Below are 21,174 nucleotides of genomic sequence, written 5' to 3'. Positions count from 1 at the left end.
AACACAACCGTTTAGGGGAAGCCCAGATTTTGCTAGCAGCGCCAATCTTCTGCCTTTCTCCGAAATGCAAGAACCACGTTAAAATTGGGAGGTGCATTTCAGCCCAAAATTTAAAATTGAAACTGAATTTAAAACAATCAGAGGAAAGTCCCTTGTGGGGGAAGTGAGATGCAGCTATGAGTACCGTGTTTCCCTGAAAATAAGAGAGGGTCATATTTTCTTTTGACCCCCAAAATAACCGCTTGGCCTTATTTTCGGGGAGGTCTGATTATTTTAGAGGTGCAGGAGGCATCAAGCATAGTCACCTCATGGCTGCTGCTGTGTGCCAATATTTTCAGGGAGGGCTTATTTTAGTGCATGCGCTCAAAAGCCCGAGTGGGCTGATTATCTGGGGAGGTCTTATTTTGGGGGAAACAAGGTATTGATTCAGACAACTTTGGAAAAATAGGGCCAAAACCCCATCTGACTTGGGAATTGCGTGCCCTAATTCCAAAATTTGGCTTATCTGGCTGGGTTGTGCCTGAAGATCACAAGCATGTATCCAAATTACATACCAATAAGGGTTTAAAAGGTGGCTCCACCTTCCGAGCTAGCAGTTCTTCCCAAATGATGTGTCTGAAGAAGGGATGACCCTAAAAAAAAATACAGGGATTATCAGTCGGTGTCCAGTCAAAGACAGCAGAACTGGCCAAATGAAAGGCCCTTCGTTTTGACCAGAATGCAAACTGAAGCACACAGGTAGGTCTACCTGTCCTCATTCAGAATAGGAACTGGAAGAGAGATTGTATCAAATCAAATAAAAACTGGGCAAAGCGGTAGCTGTTCTATAAAAGGAACTAAGGCTGTGTTTCAAACCAGCCAGCGTGGACTTCAATTCACAGAATTCCCCAGCCAGCCATACTTAAATCTGTTCTGACCGAGGCTTCCTGAGAGCCTGAAGCAAAGTCCTTATCCTGACAAAAACCCCTTTTATTAATTTGCTGTGAATTCCTCTCATTCACATCCAGCCAAGTCTTTCAAGGGAGGATTTACAGTCACAGAGCTTATCTCGCTTGGAGAGCTGCCAGGCCGATATCTGCAAAACTCGGCAAAGCGTCTCAAAGAGTCCTGAACCAATTAAGCAAACGAATTGTCTCCTGCAAACTCCACTCCCCCTTTGCTCCTCTTTTATTCCCTCTGGGAAGGGCCATTCATGGTCCACCTGTGATCTTACTCCCAAGTCGACCCCTGTTCTTTAGCTGTTCCCTTCGTCTGGCAACTCTGCGCATGCCCACACTGGGAACAGGCTCCAGTTGTTCGTCTTATATCAGCTTGAGTTTACGGCTTGACACATCTCCGAAAGTATACCCAAACCCTTGCTTACATCCAAGACATTCTAGGTCACGAAGCAATCCCTTTTGAAAATTATTTTACTGGCCGGAAGAGAAGGGAGGGCATTTTCCAGCAAAATCACAAAATTGTGTACCTGAACTTCTCCAGCGTCTCCAGGACCAGCTCCTAGGCGAGAGGCAGCATTTCTCTTTAGCAGCTGGAGAGAGGAAATGGATAGTTTAAAACCAAATGGACTTTCTTTTAGAAAAAGTTATTTTATAGCTGTCAGACCTGACCCAGCTTGGTCCTTTAAGCAAGGAAGATCCTCAGTTCCATCTGTTCTGAAAGGTATATGCGCTCTACATGGGGCAGCCTTTGAAGAGTATTCGGAGACTTCAACTCGTCCAGAATGCAGCCGCGCGAGCGATTGTGGGTGCACCTCGGTTCACCCACGTTACACCTATCCTCCGCGAGCTGCACTGGCTACCGATCGGTCTCCGGATACGCTTCAAAGTGCTAGTCGTAACTTATAAAGCCCTTCATGGTATTGGACCTGGGTACTTGAGAGACCGCCTGCTGCCAATTACCTCCCAAAGACCCGCCAGATCTCACAGGGTCGGCCTCCTCCGGGTTCCGTCCACCAGCCAATGCCATCTGGCTACTACCCGGGGGAGGGCCTTCTCTGTAGCAGCTCCAGCCCTTTGGAATGAACTCCCCGCGGAGATCCGGACTCTCTCCAGGCCTTCCGGAAAGCCGTCAAAACCTGGCTGTGCCAGCAGGCCTGGGGTTGATGAGTTCCCCTCCCCTCTCGACTGGTATGGCTATGTGATTTTCGTGTATTTTAATTATGTGTACTGTTGTTTATGTTCCCTTTCCCCTTTGAGTTGTTCGCCGCCCTGAGTCCCCCCTGGAGAAGGGCAGCATACAAATAAACCAAATACTAATACTAATACTATATTTTACTGAAGGCCAGTCGATTACAATGTAGCAAAACCAGAACTCAGGTTCGCGTGCCAAACTTTCCGGGTTAACTTGTCCCCCTTAGTCCCTTCCCACCGTTGGTGGTTCATTGTCCAATCATATTCGAATAGAATGGTTTGGGAACGGTCTTTTCAACTGTACAATGGGTGGTGCGGATTTATATGCTTTCCCCAGTTGTCTGACCTTGAACTTGTTTCTCTAGAACATGGGTGTCAAACTCAAGGCTGCTTAGATCTGGAAGGTGGTTAGATCTGGCCCATGGGGCCGACCGGGAAACCTGAAGGACCAGCCCACGGTGCCTCTGCCACTGAAAACGGAGTTCAGGAGGGCTGTGCAAGGCCCTCCCGAGCTCCGTTTTCGCTGGCAGAGGGTTGCAGGAGGCCATCGCAGCTGAAAATGGAACTTGGGAGCCCATTTTCGCTGGCAGAGTGCACAGGCCACCGTAGATGCCCTGGACATGAATAACATTGAGCTCTGTCCTCCCCGAGGTCAAACACCATCCTGATGCTGCCATCAATGAAATAGAGTTTGACACCCCTGCTCTAGAAGGTATGATTAGTCGGTAGCTTTCCCTCCTCCCAACCAGCTCCCTCCCCCCAAAGTGCACAGCAGACTGGCTGCTAGTGAATACAAGGCACATGCGTGAGACGGTAGTTCTGACAATAGCCTTATTGTTAACGATAAAACTGGTAAATGTGTCTCCAACTTTAAATTCATTGGGTGATATGGGAATTATAGAGATTGTCCTCGAGTTGCAACCACAATTGAGACCAGATTTTCTGTTACTAAGCTTGTGAGTCACCCACAATTTTATGACTTTTGAAATCACAGTTGTTAAGTGAATCATACCAATTGTTAAGTGAATCATGCGGTTGTTAAGCAAACCTGGCTTCCCCCATTGACTTTGCTTGCTGGAAACTACCTGGGGAATGTCACAAATGGTGATCACATGAAGCTGGGATGCGGCAACCTCTGTAAATGCATGTCACCAAGCACCTGAATTTTGGATCATTTGATCACAGGGATAATGCAATGGTCGTAAGCACAAGAAACAGTTGTAAGTCACTTTTTTTAGTGCCGTTATATCTTTGGTTGCCAAATGGATGGATGTAGGTTGAGGATTGCCAGTACTGATTCACCATCTGTGTACAAACAGATGTTGGAGACATTTTATATTTTTAAAAGGCTCAATGAAAATTTTAGTAGTTATTAATTGGGAAAACACAAGCTTGCAATTCAGTTCAAAGAACGATTCAGACGAAATAACTTTTGGTTCACTCTAAACTCATTTAGTGGCCATTCAAAGTTGCAATGGCACTTATGACTTTTGCAGCATATCTATAGTCCTGTGATCCTCATTTCTAACTTTCCTTCACATAATCCCCAACCTCCGGTCCGTCTGGCGCGCCCTAAAAAGTTGGCTTTTTCAGCAAGCCGGCCTGGCCTGAATAGAATAAAATAAATTATTAACTTTAATTGTTAATTTTAATTTAATTCTACATTTGATTTTAAATTGTCAATTGAAGGTTATTGGATTTCATATTTAATCTTTTTTATAAATAGTAAATAATTTTTAGTTAACTACAATAACAAGGAAATGTTAATGGATAATGTTTAATGATATATATATGTGTGTGTGTTGTATTAGTAAAAGCAAATTGGATATAAGCTTTAAATTGTGAATTGGGGGAAAAAGGGGGGGGGGGAATGCTTAGATATCTTATTAACTGATTTTGTTTCAGAATATGTTATAAAGGTGTAATGTCATTGGAGGTTTATTGAAATTGCGAATGAATGCCAATAGGTGGTTGTGTCTTTAAATACAAATGTTTTCCGATAAAAGCACGTTTAAATAATTGTAATTAAATGAGATTTGTGGTACAGTAATAGTAAATTACATTAAAAATTTTTGATTTAAAATGTACAATTCAATTTGAATGAATTATATGTAATGATTGTGGAAGAAACGCACAAAATGTATTTGTAACCAATCGACACGCTTTCTACAAGATGTAACGAAGGATGATTCTTTTTTGTGTTTTTGTTTAATTAAAATAATAAAACTTTTCAAAAAAAAAAACAACCAAACCAAACCTCCCAGGCAGCTTCTGACAAGCAAAGTCAATGGGGGAAGCCAGATTCGCTTAACGACTGCATGATTTACTTAATCAAGGCAAAAGAGGCCTTAAAATCGGGCGATACTCATTTGACAGCCATATTGCTTAACTTCAGAAAATATGGGCTTCATTGTGGTCGTAAGTCGAGGACTACCTGTAACTGAGCACAGAAGCTACAGGGAAGTAGTAGGACATTTGAAAAATTGTTATGAATTTATACTTGAGCCAACCTGTGGGATTTCCCTGTAAGAGTCTCACCTTTTTAAGCAGGTCCCTGGCTTCTTGTGTGAGGTAGGGAGGCAAATTGAGTTTACACTTGAGAATCTTGTCAATCGTTTTCTTTCGATTCTCCCCAGTAAAAGGGGGCTGAAAAAGAGAGGAGGAAAGAGAAGCTGTGAGTAAAATGCACGTCACCATTTAATGTCCGCTAGCAAAACAAAATTCTGCTTGTGCTTCCTGGCTTTTAAGCAGGCCTGTAAAAACCTGGCTATTATAAAGTGGGTTTGATCTACATACAACCAGGGCTGTCTTAAGAAACCAAGATAGCACGGGCGAGTGTCTCAAAGGTGCTTTTTCAAAAGGCAACTGGACTTTATTTTTCCTTGAAGAAGTTTCACTTCTCATCCAAGAAGCTTTATCAGTTCTGGCAGGATGGGGGAGGGGGGGAGGGAGATGGAAGGCTTAGTTCTGCCCACACTTCCATCCCTCCCACTGTCCTTCTAAGAACCAATGAAACTTCTTGCATGAGAAGCAAAATGTCTTCAAGGAAAAACAAAGGAAAGAAAGTCCGGCTGCCTTTTGAGAAAGCGCCTTTGGGACAACCACGACTTAGATGGCTGAGGATCTCCAAAGACATGGATGCGCGCAATCACATGAGAAATGGCAGAGATTTGATCACACAGTCACAACCATTAACTGGACCTTTTGAGACACTCACACTGGACTGGACGCTCCGACTACAACATCAGCAGTAAGCGCATAAGGAATCAGTACCATTCCTGGACTGCAAACCCAACGGGAAAAGCACCAAATTTAGGGGTTCTGTTTTCAAGCTTGCTGCAACCTCAAAGTTCACGATTCAGGTTTATTCAGCCCAGCCAATGGAAGGAAATTCCCCTCGCAACAAAAATGCTGTGGGCATCAGTAAGTGTTGCAAATTAACACAAATGGAATGACACAGCACAGTGATGGGAAACCTTTTTGGCACAGGGTGCCAGAAAGGTTGCACAGAAACTTCACAGGTGGGGGCGGGGGAGTGTGCTCCCACTGGGGCTGTGCCCTAGGAAAGCTGAAGGTCTGAGTTCTAACGCGCATGCGCATCCAACAATCAGCTAGCCGGCGCCCATGCGCAGGCCGGTTTTCGGCACTGCTGCAAGCGCAAAGGGATCGTGCTCCAGAAAAACCAAACTTTCGGGTTCCGGCATGCATGCGCACCCAACAGTCAGCTTGCCAGTGCGCACGTGCACACCAGTTTTCAGCACTGCCACATGCACGAAGGACAGCTGATCATTGTGCACACATGCACGCTAGAAGCCCAGAAGACAAATAGGCAAGGCTGCGCATGCCAGGCGACATGGCTTCGCATGCCATAGGTTTGCCATCATGGACATACGTAGCATTTCCAAGAAGCAGAGTGAAATGCAGGCAGTCTTTGACTTAAGGTTGGTTATTTAACCGCCATTCAAACTTAAGATGGACTTCAAAAACAGCTAACTCTGATCTGTCCTCAAAGTTACAACTCTCTCTCTCTCTCTCTCTCTCTCACACACACACACACACACATTCTGGCATGATTGCATTTTAGGGGTCGGGGAACCAACTCACATTTATAACTGGTTGGAGCATCCCAGGGTCTGTGACCATTATGTGTTTTGCCAGTTTTTGGCAAAACAACAACAACCTGTGGCCATTTGGAGGAAAGGACCATGTGATTTGCTTACTGGTCGCAGTGACTTGCTTTACTAACCATCGTAAAGTTAGTCTTAAAATAGAACTTGGATCCCATAGTGCCTCGACTTATGACATGACAACGTACAATCGATATTCTAGGCTCCACTGTGGTTGTAAGTCACGGACCACCTGTACAGGCAGGTTCGCCATTGTTTTCTGAATAAACCAGACTATAAATGAGATTTCTTTCAAAATCAGGAAATCTAACCGCGCAGGCTTAGCAATAAGGCAGATAACGGAAAAACCGCACGGCAGATTCTTTAAAGGCAGGGCGCGTGCTCCAAAACAACAAACAAAACATGCAAGTTGTAAGTGTGCACCTACTGCTCCAGTCAGCATGTCATACATTAGTGCCCCCAAACTCCACCAGTCCACAGCACGGTTGTGCCCACTCCTCATCAGAATTTCCGGGGCCCTAAAAAGACATCAAAAGCAAATAGCAAGGATCAACACAGCAGTCACAACCGGTTGCGACAGTCATAAATCAGTCGAGTAGTTTTGGTGACAGCTGCTCACCTGTGGAGGATTCACTATTACTTCTAGGGTGATTAGATTTGCCAACTCGTTATCCGCAGACTCATGGGTAGCATCAGCTTCTTGTAAAATAAGGGTGGGGAAACATGGCCCCTTTACGACTTGTGGACTTCGACTCCCAGAATTCCTGAGCCAGCTATGGCCATGGCTGGCTCAGGAATTCTGGGAGTTGAAGTCCACAAGTCATAAAGGGGCCATGGTTCCAACTCACTTCTGTTGTATAGCATCAAGCTGAGCTGGTGACAGTGTAAAAGGTAAGGTTAAAACCCACTACTTAAGGTGCTGTCTGTCACAGGGAAGAGGGGATTGACTCATTGTCCAAAGCACCTGAGGCTAGAACAAGAAGCAATGGGTGGAGGTTTGCCAGAGGGAGATGCAATCTGGAAATGAAGGAGGAATTTCCTGACAATTAATCAATGGAACAGAAGTTGCCTCCCTGAGCTGTGGGTGCTTCCATCACTGGTGGTTTTCATCTATCCAGAATGGAATAAATAAGGTCTCTGCCTTAGACAGGGGGATTGGGCTAGAAGACCTCTTGAGATCCCTTGCAGCCCTATGATACTATGACCTTTATTCAACATGTTGTGCAGCAAACTGTTGTGCAGCAAAGGTCATCTCAAAGACATCAACAACTCCTCAGGAAGATGATTTTTCAAATGAGTAGAGTCACCAGAGGCGCGCCACGTGCTTATAATGTGAGACGATGTATGTGTTTTCATAGGGAGGATCAGTTTCATGGCATTGCATAATCACCTACCAAATAAAATTGGCATCTTGCTTCGCAGAGACAGGAAGCCTTGACCTATGACCCTAACAGTCCTGATGGCCATAAATCAGGCCAATAAGGTGAGCTGACAGTATTTTGTTTTTTTTAATGGCAATACGCAAGCACAGCGGTCACAAAACAAGCCCAGTTTTTAATGTGGAAGAGTTTGGCTGAACACCGGAAGCAATTCCTGGCTTTTGGCAAAGTCATCGTAACGTGTGGTCACATGACTGCAGGACGCTGCAAACCACCACAAATGCAGCTGTGTTGCTGAGCATCCAAAATGGACATGTGACCATGGTGGGGGTGGTGGGGGTGGTGAGAACCGGGACACAATCATTGGAATTTCTGATCTGGGTTGTTAGTCCCTTTCACCAGATAAACCGTAAGTGAACGCTCGCGAAGTTGCCAGTTATAAGTTGAGGATCAATACTTCTCCTTGAGCACCATTTTTCTATCATTATCAGCTGGACTCACATGTATTCTATTGTTCCACAGAACGTATGGGTGACTGTTCCATCATGAATAGATTCTTTACACAGTCCAAAATCAGTCAGTTTAACATGACCTGGGGTGGGGGGGGGAGGAGGGGAAAGAAATAATGAAGAAGAAAAATAAAGAAGAGAACCACAGAAAGCTAATATATAGTTAAAATACATTTTTGACACACAGACAGTAACACCTATGCCTATGACCGGGAAATTGCTTGGCTTTCTAAACCCAGACAGGAGTGTAGCCTAGCAGGTATCTAGAGGACAAATATTCCACAAAATAGGGGGCCACACCTGAAAAGACCTGCTACTAGAAGGCCAAGCTCTGGGTCTTCTTTCACTTGCTGCTTCTTTTAGGCAGTTAAAATGCAGGTAGTTCTTGACTTACAACCGTAATGGAGTTTGCACATGGTGTTTGTTAAGCGAAGTGCCCACATGATCAATGTTTAATGTTTTTTTTTACTGCTTTTAATACTTATATTTTTAATTTTTAAAAAAATACATTTTAATTGTAATATATGTTTTGAATTGTGAGCTGCCCAGAGTTATTTGCTGAGATGGACGGCTATAGAAATCCAATCCAATCCAAATCAAAATCACCTTGGATAAACACCCTAATCCGTTTAAATTTAAACGTTAAACTTAATGTTTTAACAACCATAATAGGGAGAACACCCCTATTAAGGTCGTCCAATGGTCAATAAGCATAGCACAGTAGCTCAGAGGAGGGGAGGACCTGGGAAACCTAGTGGGGAGGGTGAGGAGGAGGGGGCTCAAACAAGCTACGTGGGAAGCAGACCCAAGGCCTGTTGGGACCTAATGGAGTGAGAAAACAAGAGCAAGGCCTGGGGGATCCAGCAGTGCAGGAGTGGGAGAATTGGGGGGGGGGGGGGGGGAATCAGTTGTTAGGGTGGAGATTGCCAAGCACCGAAATTCTGTTCATGTGATTGGGGGTGCCGCAGTGGTCATAACTACAGGCAGGGATTCTAAGTCATTCATTCAGGGCCATTGTAATTTTGAATGCTCACTGGACAAATAGTTTAAGTCAAAAATTACAATAACGGGAGATGTCAGCATCTCATCTCATGGGTGCCAAGACTGAGAAAAGACCATGAAAGCTTTCAGACTTCCCCTAGTAAAATTCATGCTCTAAATTTACTACACATGTTCACAAGGATTCAAAACCGAACTGTGCATTCAGGCAGTAATCTAAGTGTCCACTCAGATGGTTGGGACCGTTGTCCTTACACAAGAGATCTCCAATCTTGGCGACTTTAAGCTTTGTGAACTTCAACTCCCAGAATTCCACAGTCAGCCAGCTGACTGGCTGGGGAATTCTGGGAGTTGAAGTCCACAAGTCTTTTTTTTAAAAGTTTTTTATTTATTTTTGTTACATAATAAAACTTCTTTTGTGAACAGTGTTATCCGAATACCCCCTTTAATATTCCCACCCAAAAAATCCCCATAATTCATTTTACATTATATTTCCATTGTTTCCAATTATAGCCAGATTACTTTTCTTCTCATATTTTCCAATTTCTAGTTTTTTTAACATGTACAAACAGTATAATTTTTCTTTCTCTCTGCCATCGCTGGAGATCCCTGCCTTACACCATTTGGAAAGGCTGAAAACTGCAATCCCAACCCATGTGTTGGCTCTGAGGCAGGGAAAATTTATTCTACTGAACCAAACCCAGATTCCAATAATTCTGAGAAAACGGTTGGAAAAAAAAAGTTAAAAGGGCTTGGCCACTGCCTTTCTAACCTTGGTGATTCAGCATGATGTTTTCTGGCTTTAAGTCACGGTAAATGATTCCTTTCTGATGCAGGTGTCCCAAAGCCATCGAAATTTCAGCCAAGTAGAAACTGCAATGCAAAGCAAAAAATAAATAAATAAGGAAAGAAACCCAGGTGACTATGCGTCACGTATGGCTTTAATATGTCAATCATTCTCAATCATATAAATTAGATTAAGAAATAAATTGGGGGGGGGAACAAAGCTGCGCAAAACCTCAGATGTGGCACGACGAGAGGACTCCACTTCCAAGTTTTATAGTTATTTGTTTGGCTTAGTTTTACCCTCACTCACTATTCAGCTCCTAGAGAGGCTGGGTTTCCCCATCCCTGTTTTGGGGGCAATAGTTCTAAAGGACAAAGAGTACCGTATTTTTCGGAGTATAAGAGGCACCTCCCCCCCCCAAAAAAGAAGGTGAAAATCTGGGTGCGTCTTATACACTGAATACAGCATTTTTAGTCTCCCAACCCCACCCCCCTCTTTGCAAAAATAGCCATGCATAGCCTTTAGGAGGCTTCCAGAGTTTTCCTGGGGGCTGGGGAGGGCAGAAATGAGTGTAAAATGGGCCATTTTTGCCCCCCATCCCAGGAGCACTCTATAAGCTTCCTAAAGCCGTTTTTTTGACAAAAAAGGGTCCATTTTTGCAAAAAGCGGGCCATGTTTTGCTTGTTTTTGGGGGGGGGGCAGGAGCACTCTACAAACCTCCTAAAGGCTATGCATGCCCTTTTTTTGACAAAAAAATGGGCCCGTTTTCAGGAAGTCTGCAGAGTGCAAAAACTTTTTTTTTAAATTTGCCTCTTCAAAATCTTGGTGCATCTTATACTCCAGTGCATCTTAATACTCCGAAAAATAGGGTAACCATAATTTTAGTTGTGAAGCTACATGGATAAATCACAATCCATAATTCCATTTCAAGCCAGAGGTGGTCCTCAACTTACAACCACAAATGGGACCGGAATTTCCGTTAAGTGAGGTGGGTTTTTTTTAAGCAAATCATGCCGTTCTGTATTTGGCACGGTTGTTAAGCGAATCGCTTAGAGTGAAGGGAATCATGCAGTCATTAAACAAATCCGACTTCCCTCGTTGACTCTGCTTGTGGAAAGTTGGCTGCAAAGGTCGTTGAAATTGAGTTTGATCCTGGGTAGAGGCAGATGTTTCTCTCTCTCGGCACAATGAGAATGTATCTGCTGAACAAAACTCCTCATTGGCAACAGGGAAGGGCATCCAGCCAGTAAGCACTCTGCTAGCTCCATTCAGTTGCCCAGACTCCACCCGACAATGGATTGTGGAGTCATTAAACAATGATAATAATGATGATGCTATAGGTAGTACTCGACTTACAATTGTAATAAATTGTGGTCATTAAGCGCGGATTTTGTGACATGTTCAATCTTGTGAACTTTTTTGCAGCAGTTTAAGTCAACGGTTCAGTCATTAAGTGATCCCTTTGTAGACTACAAGCATTTTTCACCAGAATTAAAAAGCAGTTTGTGACAAAAAAAATGGCATTAATTTGGGCCATGTGTTTGCAGGATGCTGCCAAAAAAAAAGCCTTAAATTTGATCCGTTGCTAAGCACCCAAAAGGCAGTCATGTGGCTGCACAGAGTGGGTGAGGTGACCGTCAGAACTCTGGATTATAAGTGCATCATAACTTTGAATGGCTGCTAAGCAGCCAGTCGTAAGTCGAGGACTACCTGTCGCCCAGGACTTCTTTCCTCCTTCGGCTCAGCTCTTAATGTGACAGAGGATGAGAGCCATTTTAACTGGCCAAGAGTGCCAATCAACAATAGATGTTGTTAATTGTAGCAATGAGATGGGAGTCATGTGTTCTTTAAATGGCATTTCCTTCTGCTAAGGAGCCAGAGAAATCCATGGGTGGCTTCTGACCCACAGCCCCAAAATCACATTATTCCTTCTATAGAAACGTTTCATGATTCCAACCTGTTAATCATTGATCAAACACTGGGACAGCCCAAAGGACAGACTTCAGCTATATCCGGTTTTTTTTCCCCATGGTGAAAACCACAAGATCACCAGACGGATGAAATGTTAACCCGCCCTCCCTCTCCCAAAATTGTTTTTAGCACAAAACTGAATGAAAGCTGCTGGAATGAAACATCATATTTAATTCTAGGTTAATATATGCGGCCTTTACATATTGGTCAAAAAAAATCTGTCCACATCTGCCTTTAGCAAACTTCTGTACAGAGGTTTGTTTCAACAGGAACTATTTTAGGCGCACTGTGGCTTCATGGCTATATTTAGTGGTATTTATATAACTATTTAAATGAAACACAGGATCTACATTTACGTTGGTATTGTGACATATCGTAAGATCAGCCTTCAGGCACACCCAGGCATAGCTCAATTATCCAGCTCCCCAAATGGCCTTCTCTTTGAAGCATGGGAAATGAAAATGCAGCTCAGCAGGAAGTGTGGGTGTGATATACCACGCCAACTCTGCCCCACAACTAGCTTCATATGTTCTTCACTCAGCTCTTGCCTTAAGTCTACCCTGCTGGAGCTGAAGAATCTTTTCTGTCACTTACCAAGCGGTGTCTTCCATAAATATCCCCTCTCGTTCCAACTGCATGAAGAGTTCTCCTCCTAAAATAAAAGTGTGAGAAAAGCCCAGTAAAATTTCGGCTTCATCACTAGGAAAGTAGCATCCCACAGATGAGGCCTCCTCCGAATTCCATCTGCCGGCCAGTATCGACTGGCAACTACCCGGAGGAGAGCCTTCTCTGTGGCTGCTCCGACCCTCTGGAACGAACTCCCCGTGGAGATTCGAACCCTCACCACCCTCCAGGCCTTACGCAAAGCCCTTAAAACCTGGCTGTTCCAACAGGCCTGGGGCTAAAGAACTGTTGCCCCCGTCTCGAATTGGTATGACTGCTGTGTGTTTTTAATTATGCATTGTTTTGTGTTGTTTCTTAATTTTTTGTTTGTATCCCCCTTCCCTGGTTGAGTTGTGAGCCGCCCTGAGTCCCCTTCAGGGGAAAAGGGCGGCATATAAATAAAATCAACATTCAACATTCATTCAACATTCAGCATGAGACAGATGCCACCAGACAAGAGGGATGCAGATGGATGCGTGGCAGAAGGTTAGTTTGCCCTATTTCCAAGTCCATGGGGGCATTCTAGATAACTTGTCCTCTGGTTTAGAGAACTGACCACACTCAGGTTAAGATTCACAAACTGCCTTGTAATTTATTTGTTTATTTATTTGCAAAATTTATTGGCCGCCCATCTTATCTCAGGATAACTCTGGCTTTCAATCATAAATGATAAAAACTGTACAAAGCTATTTAAAAAACCCACCGTAAATAAGATACTATACAAAGCCAAATTATAGCAGTGTTCCAATATCTTAGGGGCTGCCCCAAAGAAGAGGGAGTCAGGCTATTCTCCAAAGCACTTGAAGGCAGGACAAGCAGCAGTGGGTGGAAACTAATCAAGGAGAGAAGCAACCTTGAACTAAGGAGAAATTCCCTGACAGTGAGAACAATTAACCAGTGGAGTGATTTGCCTCCAGAAGTTGTGGGTGCTCCAACACTGCAAGTTTTTAAGAAGAGGTTAGATAACCATTTGTCTAAAATGGTATAGTTATAAAACCTATAAAGTTTTCTGCCTGAGCAGGGGGTTGGACTAGAAGACCTCCAAGGTCCCTTCCAACTCTGCTATTCTATTCTAAACATTGCAGCCTAATTCAAAGATGGCTAATCGGCAGAGCCAGGTCTTTAGGCTTTTATAGAAAGTCTGGACGGTTGGAGCTGACCTCTTTCTGGAGAAGGGGTCTCCAACCTTGTCAATTTTAAGACTTGTGGACTTGAACTCCCTGAATTCTGGGTGTTGAAGTCCACGAGTCTTAAAAGTTGACAAGGTTGGAGATCCCTGCTCTGGAAGGCAAGATGTTCCGAAGGACAGGGGCAATGGCAGAGAAGGTCCTTCTCCTAAACGCCATCAGCCAGAATACTCAGGCCAACAGGGCCTGTGCCATGCCTCCTTTGCCAGCATGGGTAAGGAGGGTAATCCCAGTGGGATGAGACAGTCCTTCAAGTAGCCTGGACACATGCCACGAATGGACATTGGGTCCACTGGACAGCTACATATAGTATAGGTTGTCCTCGACCTATGACCACAATTGAGCCCAAAATTTCTGTTGTTAAGCGAGACATTTGTTCAGTGAGTTTGGCCTCATTTTACGACCTTTCTTATAAGTTTTCTGAGAGAAAGGAAAGCAATGAAATGGATCCCCCATGGTTGGTGAACTCAAAATCCACATTGTGATTCTCCGCTCACGCTTACCGCTGAGATACTCGAGGATGAGGTAGAGTTTTCCACCAGTCTGAAAGGCATAAATCAAGTCGACGATAAACGGATGCTTGACCTCCTCCAAGATATTCCGCTCGGCTTTGGTGTGAGCAGTGTCTTTTGCATTCCTCACAATCATCGCCTAAAAAAGACAAAACAATAATAGTATTTGCTTTCTAAAAAATAGATAGAGGGAATGGTAGAATCTGGGGGGACGGGGTTAAAAGAGGGATCAACCTAGAATCCCTACGTAGCTACAAGTAGACTAAGTCGAACCTCCCTTGAATTCCACCTTAACTCCAAGCACCATTAGTTGAGAAGATTCTTGTGCATAGGCGTTTAGCAATAAATTAATTTAAATCAATTTTCACATGTGGACCTGATCTTTCCTGACAAATATATAGTATACTGTATTTTCCGGAGTATAAGACGCACATTCCCCCCCCCCTCAAAAGAGGGCAGAAATTTGGATGCATCTTATACTCCGAATGTTGCTTTTTGGAACCTTTTTTTCAGCCCTAATGAGGTGCTAACGATGGCTGAAAAAAAGGTTCTAATATTTTTACTGCAGCATACTGTTGGAAAGATTTCCCAATTCCTTCCAGTTGGGAGAAGACAATGAGGATTTGAAGACTGCCTTAAGAGGTACTTCTTTTGTCCAGTTTCTATTTTGGTGAGATAATCCTCTCAAGGGCAAGGCAGAGAGTTCCTGTGGCTACGTGGTTTCTATTATTTTGATGATAATCCTTTTAAGGGCAAGGCAGGGATTTTTCCCATTGGCTATCTGAGTTTTCTCAATGGTTTCCTTCAGGCAAGCACTGGGCTGGCTGGGCTGGTTTGTTGATTCAGCTTTGTTACATTTTAGGAGGTGTGACTTGCTTTTGACTGAATGCCCAGACATCTAATTAAGCTTATTAAGCTTTTCCCTGCTGCTGGGGAAAGAAAAAAAGTGGCAAAAAGTGTTATTATACTATTGTGTTTGCTTGCTTTTCCGGTGCTATGGGGATAAAGATGAATACCTGGTAGGCAGAATTTTTTTCTCCTTATTTTCCTTCCCAAAAACTAAGATGTGTCTTATACTCCGGTACGTCTTATACTCCAGAAAATATGGTAATTATATCAAAAGTCTGCTACATATGTGACCATCCCCCAAACTGGAGCCACTGAGAGGAATAGCACTTAGACCTATATACCGCTTCACAGTGCATTACAGTCGTCTCTAAGCGGTTTACAGAGTCAGCATATAAACTCCGCTGAAGATGTTACCTAGCCTGCTAACAAAACATTCAGAAACCAACCCACAAGCTCCGAGAACTAACCTTTACCCTCAGCATATTACCCCCAACAATCTGGGTCCTCATTTTACCGACCTCGGAAGGACGGAAGGCTGAGTCAACCTTGAGCCTGGTGAGATTTGAACTGCCAAATTGCAGGAAGCCGCCAGTCAGCAGAAGTAGCCTGCAGTACTGCATTTTAATCACTGCGCTACCACACTATCAAAGTTCGCAAAACACATTAGACGCCGTGGACTAATTCATCCCCAAAAGCCAAACTGTGTTTTCTTCCTTGTCTGCTACATTTCCTAATTTTGAGGAAGGTAAAGCTATGCTTGCCTCAAAACCTGTAAACCCAGGTAAATGTAAATATTGTGTGTGTTTGTAAAACAGCCAACCACGATTTGAAGTGAGCGTTCTAATGCTATTTTGTGTAAGCCAGGGTTTATTCAATTTAGAGGTCAAGTATAGTTTGCTGTGAACAAGGAAGGGACTGGAGTGTGTAAAGTGGCTGCATATTGTACCAATTGAAGTTTCTGAACAGATTTCAATAGCAGCCGCAAGCAGAAGGTGGCGCAGTAGTCCGATTGCAAGGTGCAGCTGTAGTTAAGAGTAGAAAAAGGATAAAACATGCTGCCTGGGGACTTCTGGGAGTTGAAGTCCACATATAAGTTGCTGACAAGGATTCTTGTACTTTTAATTGGATTCTTGATTTAAAGAGGAGATTATTAGACGTTATAAACTCTAAATAGCCTCTTTAATTTATTTGGGTTGGTTTTCACAGCCCACTCAACTTCAGTGTCCAAAGTCATCAAGTATAAACCATCCAATGGCTTGTAATGATGGTCTGTTCACACATGATGTAAGAGTCAGTTTCATGCAATTCAATAGACTTCAAACAACCAAACACCCCTGAACCAAGCCTAGTTTCTCAAGCCTTCTCTTCCTTATTTCATTCTTCTTCCTTTTTTCAAAAGAGATTATAGATCGCAGAATGATATAATTTAACCCTTTGTTAAATGTATGGTCACCTATAAGATATTCAGAGTCATTTAGGTTTCAATGGACCAGATGACATTTCAAAATGAGAAGCACAGGCACTGCTGCTAGCTGTTCTACTATCTTACAAGGAGCAACAACAGCAACGCCTGTTAAAAATATCTGTATAATAAGTGAACCAACTAAGCAAAAGTTCAAGAATTTTAAGTACGCAACAGCAGATGAAAAAACTCTACAAGTAAGTAAAAATCAATTCTCCAGTTACTGCTACTATCTGAAGTCACTAGACAGAAACACGGGGCTGGTTGTATAAAACTTCTTTATTTCAGTTAGGATGACAGTCCTCAACCTATGACCATAACTGAACCCAAAATTTATGTTGTTACCCAAGGCAATTATTTCTACCTCAAGTATTAAGGCAATCAGTTGTTAAGGGAATCTGACTTCTCATTGACTTCGCTAGTCACAAGCAAAGGTCACAAAAGGTGATCACCTGACCCTAGGAAACTGCAACTGTCATAAACACATGCCAGTTGCCCAATGGGGCAATTTTGATCACATGACCACAAGCACGCTGCAAGGGAGATAAGTGTGAGAAACTGTTGTAAGTCAGTTTTCAAGGGCAGTTGTAATTTTGAACGGCCACTAAACAAATGGCTGTAAGTTGAGGACTCCCTGTATGTCTTAGTAAATTTACATTCTCCTAGCAATGATTTTCTGGAGTCTCAGCAAGATCCTCTTAAGGGAGCTGATTGAAGATCTGCAGTGAACAAAACCTTGTTCTACATTCACCCCACATAAAGTCTTCTGTCCTTCTGCAGTTGGGTAATCAAAGCCATCTCACCTTTTTCAGCACCTTCATGGCAAAGATTTTGCTCGTGTTTGCTCCCGTTACTTTGCGAACTTGGAAAACCTGCCAACACATTTTAAAAAGAAGCAATATTACTTTCCCCCCGCCAAATACCAAAAAAAGGTTCACAGTGACTGCAATATCTGACATTTTTGATGCTTCCTTTAATCAGTGAATAACAAATGATCAGGGTTCCACACCTGAATGACACTAAGCAAGCCAGATACTCTGTTTCCCCAAAAATAAGCCCTCCTCTGGATAATAAGTCCAATCAGGCTTTTAAGCGCATGCACTAAAATAAGCCCTCCCCCGAAAATGAGCCCTCCCCAAAACTATTTAAATGCATGCGCAGCCAGTCACCGCCATTTACTCTGGTTGCTTTGCCACGCAAACAACACGACGTGAGAAGGTAAGGCTGGAGAGGGAAGGGAGGGGGGAACATGCCCCACGCACCCGACATGCCCTTACCTAACGGCTGCTCCCACAACCCTAGCCACCGCCCCCCTTCTGTCATGCTAATGGCCGCCGCAAAAGCCATTAGTGAAGAACAGGGAGGAGGCAACAGTGGCGATGGGACATCCAGTCTGTCAATTCGTAAAGCATTTCTAGTGACGTGGCCGGGCCAACAGCATGGTACAAAGTCCTGGGAAGCGCGTGCATGGCCTCAGGGGCAAACAGCTGACGAACGGCTGTGTTGCGCTGCTGCAACAGTGCAATACAGCAGCAGCCATGAGGTGACTACATACGCCGCCTCCTGCACTTCAAAAATAATAAGATCTCCCCGAAAATAAGGCCAAGCACTTATTTCAGGGGTCAAAAGAAAATAAGACCCTGTCTTATTTTCAGAAAAACATGGTGGCACAAGCCAGTTTTCCTCTAAGCCCGGGTTTGCACCATTCAGCAACTTACAAGTACCAGCTATCGCTCTGATGTAATGAAATATAGATGCGGTCAATTTATAAATAGTCTTTTGATAACAAGGCTCAGGGCAACTAATGGCAAATATTAGTTGATATAAAGAAACCACTTCTAACTTTTGAAAACATAATGAAAACAGGAAGGTGAGGATAAGCATACACAGAGGCCATCAATCAAGCACATATTATGAAATCAACAGGCCAAAAGTCACCCTCCTAACCCCTGCTCCGAGTTCAACTGTGTTTTTGTTTTTATCTTCTAAGTTACCCAAGGAACCTTTGCCATAAAGCAGTGTATAAACAAGGCAGAAAAAAATACAGAAGAGATTGCTACAAGATGCTGGGCCATAAACTACAGCTCATTTATAGAAAACCTATCGGTGCAGCTCAGTCTGGGTATTGAAGTCCACGGTTCAGAAACAGTGAACCACACAGTTAAACACGGAACCTTTCAGGCCCTATTTTGAAATTCTCAGTCAGGGTGGATTTGATTTAAATCAAGCCAATTTAAATCATGATTTTAATCACTAGTAAAAAGGCTTGATTTAAATTAAGTTGATTTAAATCTTAATTTTTTTAAAGAGCAACTGTCATCTGTCCCACAGTGGCTCCTCCGACCTGCTGTTGACTCACCGACAGTCCCAATATGTAGCCTCATGCTACATAACTAAGCTCCATTTCATGCTGAATAAACTAAATGTATCTTAGACAATCATCTTTAGATAGATTTTTATTCCAAAAGCATTTTATTAAAACAAATTTGGATTTTTTTTAAAAAAAAAATCTGATTTAAATTTAAAAAAAATTATCCACTCTATTCTCAGTATTGAATCTTTGTTTTCCTGCATATACAGGCTATGATTGACCCCTGAGCTATAATCCCCGCCTGGCAAATAAAAGTTCCAGTCCTTATGCTCTGATGAAACAACTGAAATATGGGGCCATTTTGCTCACTGCACCAGGTGGGACCACTCCCTGGTTCCCATTCCCTTCATTCCAGCCCAAATTTGGGGGTTTATTTATTAAACCAATTTATACAGCCCCCACAACCTACACGCGGTGATTTATATTTGAATTGTGAGTTTAGTGATAAATTAATAAACAAATATTCAGGAGGAAAAGACGTGCTGGGCCCACTGGTTATCAGGAAAAGAGGAGAGATTCTCCAGCTCACCAGAAGGTGCCTTACCTTTCCATAGCCCCCTTTGCCAAGAACACGGAGCAGCTCAAAGCACTCTGGGCGGATCTTCTCAGGACCTCGGTTTACGCTCGTTTCCGAAATCTCAAATTTCTCACAATGCTCCATTCCGCTGAAAGAGAACCAACAATTTTCTTTTTTTAAAAGGCGGCTAGCAAGGCAACCCTACATCCGACTGACAGGATCAAGAAGGGCTCTCTCTGCTGTATGGGCAGCCCTTGGGAACAGCCTTTCTACCCCACTCTCTTGTTCTCCACCAAGAGCCGTGGGGGCGCAGTGGTTGGAACGCGGTATAGCAGGTAAACTCACTGCCCACTGCCAGGAGTTTGATCCTGACCGGCTCAAGGTTGACTCAGCCTTCCATCCTTCTGAGGTCGGTAAAATGAGGACCCAGGATGTTGGAGGCAAGAAGCTGACTCTGTAAACCGCTTTAGATTGCGCTGTGAAGTTGACTCTGTAAACCGCTTAGTGTAAAGCACTACAAAGTGGTATATAAGTCTAAGTGCTGTTGTTTCCGCAAGGATATGAAGTTTTGGCTCTGCCAGTTAACCTCGACCCAATAGGGAAGTACCACACTGGAGGTGGCTACTGGGGTAACTAGCTGACCCCACCTCCCCCCCGTGCTTCTTGCTTGCCCTCCATCCAACTTTTTCATTGTATATTACTGGATGCTAAATGGCCCCTCCCAGAGGAAATAAAAGAAGCGAAAGGGGAGTGGAGTTTGGAGGGGGACAATTAGTTTGATTAATTGACTCTCCAAGACTCCTTGCCATGTTTTGCAGATATTGGCCTGGCAGCTCTCCAAGCTAGATAAGGTCTGTGACTGTAAATCCTCCCTTGAAAGATTTTGCTGGATGTGAATGTGCAGAATTAAGTAAATTAATAAAAGGGGTTTTTGTCAGGACTAGGAGTTTGCTTCATGCTGTTGGGAAGCCTAGGTCAGAACAGGACTTACAGGTCATATGGGCCGACTCCTCCATGATCCATACTTTCACTTAAGTGACCCTAAAACAAAAGGGTAAAAGAAAAGTCACTACAACATTGCAAACAAGAATTATTTAGAAAGCGCAGTAAGATTTGCTTATACATTAACTCGAGTTTTAAACGCGGATAGCACCACAAGCTTGCAGACTGAATTTACATAATAAGCCTTGTCAGCAGAAAGATATGGCAACCACACTGGAGAGAAGCACCAAAACCTGGGGATTGACTGCACAGATTCAGCAGTTTTCAAGCAACTGTCCTATTACTCAGCTGTGTGCAAATCCTATAAATAGTTGGAAAAAAGAGTTTGAGAAAAAATATTATCAACACACTGGAGGGAATATAAATGAAAGATTGCAAGAAGAATGTCCGCTACCATAAAATATTTAAGCTTAGGTTTGTGCAATTCATCCATAGAGTGAAACTCTCATATCCATCCCTCCCCAGAAAAACTTTTTTCTGTATCATAGACCGTGATAACTGTGTGGAAATAAAAGTTGTTCTTGACTTAAAACCATTTGCTTAGTGACCAAAGTTACAGTAACAGGAAAAAGAGTGATGTATAACCAGTCTTTTCATTTATTTCCTCATAATCAGGTGATCAAGAATTGATGTACTTTTGGACAATTGGAATGTCCCAGAGTGTCACATGATCACCATTTGTGACCTTCCCAGACAGCTTCCGACAAGCA

General features: G+C 43.3%; 1 protein-coding gene across 2 annotated transcripts in view; it reads right to left on the bottom strand.

Moving 5' to 3' along the window:
• RPS6KB1 (ribosomal protein S6 kinase B1) overlaps positions 1–21,174 on the bottom strand; it is a 33,805-nt gene that overhangs the window by 7,253 nt on the left and 5,378 nt on the right. The window contains exons 2-12 of one of the 2 annotated variants that reach the window (XM_032215062.1): positions 20,454–20,503; positions 19,490–19,610; positions 17,378–17,446; positions 14,255–14,402; positions 12,496–12,553; positions 9,916–10,016; positions 8,137–8,227; positions 6,684–6,774; positions 4,668–4,775; positions 1,466–1,528; positions 555–632 (exon numbers count right to left, since the gene is read on the bottom strand). In XM_032215062.1, the coding sequence (XP_032070953.1) occupies positions 555–632; positions 1,466–1,528; positions 4,668–4,775; positions 6,684–6,774; positions 8,137–8,227; positions 9,916–10,016; positions 12,496–12,553; positions 14,255–14,402; positions 17,378–17,446; positions 19,490–19,610; positions 20,454–20,503 (978 nt within the window). Of the gene's footprint in view, positions 1–554; positions 633–1,465; positions 1,529–4,667; positions 4,776–6,679; positions 6,775–8,136; positions 8,228–9,915; positions 10,017–12,495; positions 12,554–14,254; positions 14,403–17,377; positions 17,447–19,489; positions 19,611–20,453; positions 20,504–21,174 lie in introns of those variants that run through there. The other variant, XR_004255158.1, reaches the window with a different exon arrangement.

The sequence above is a fragment of the Thamnophis elegans genome, chromosome 4 (genome assembly GCF_009769535.1).
Source record: "Thamnophis elegans isolate rThaEle1 chromosome 4, rThaEle1.pri, whole genome shotgun sequence".
Lineage (NCBI taxonomy): Eukaryota > Metazoa > Chordata > Lepidosauria > Squamata > Colubridae > Thamnophis > Thamnophis elegans.
This window is presented reverse-complemented; position numbering and strand designations above follow the sequence as displayed.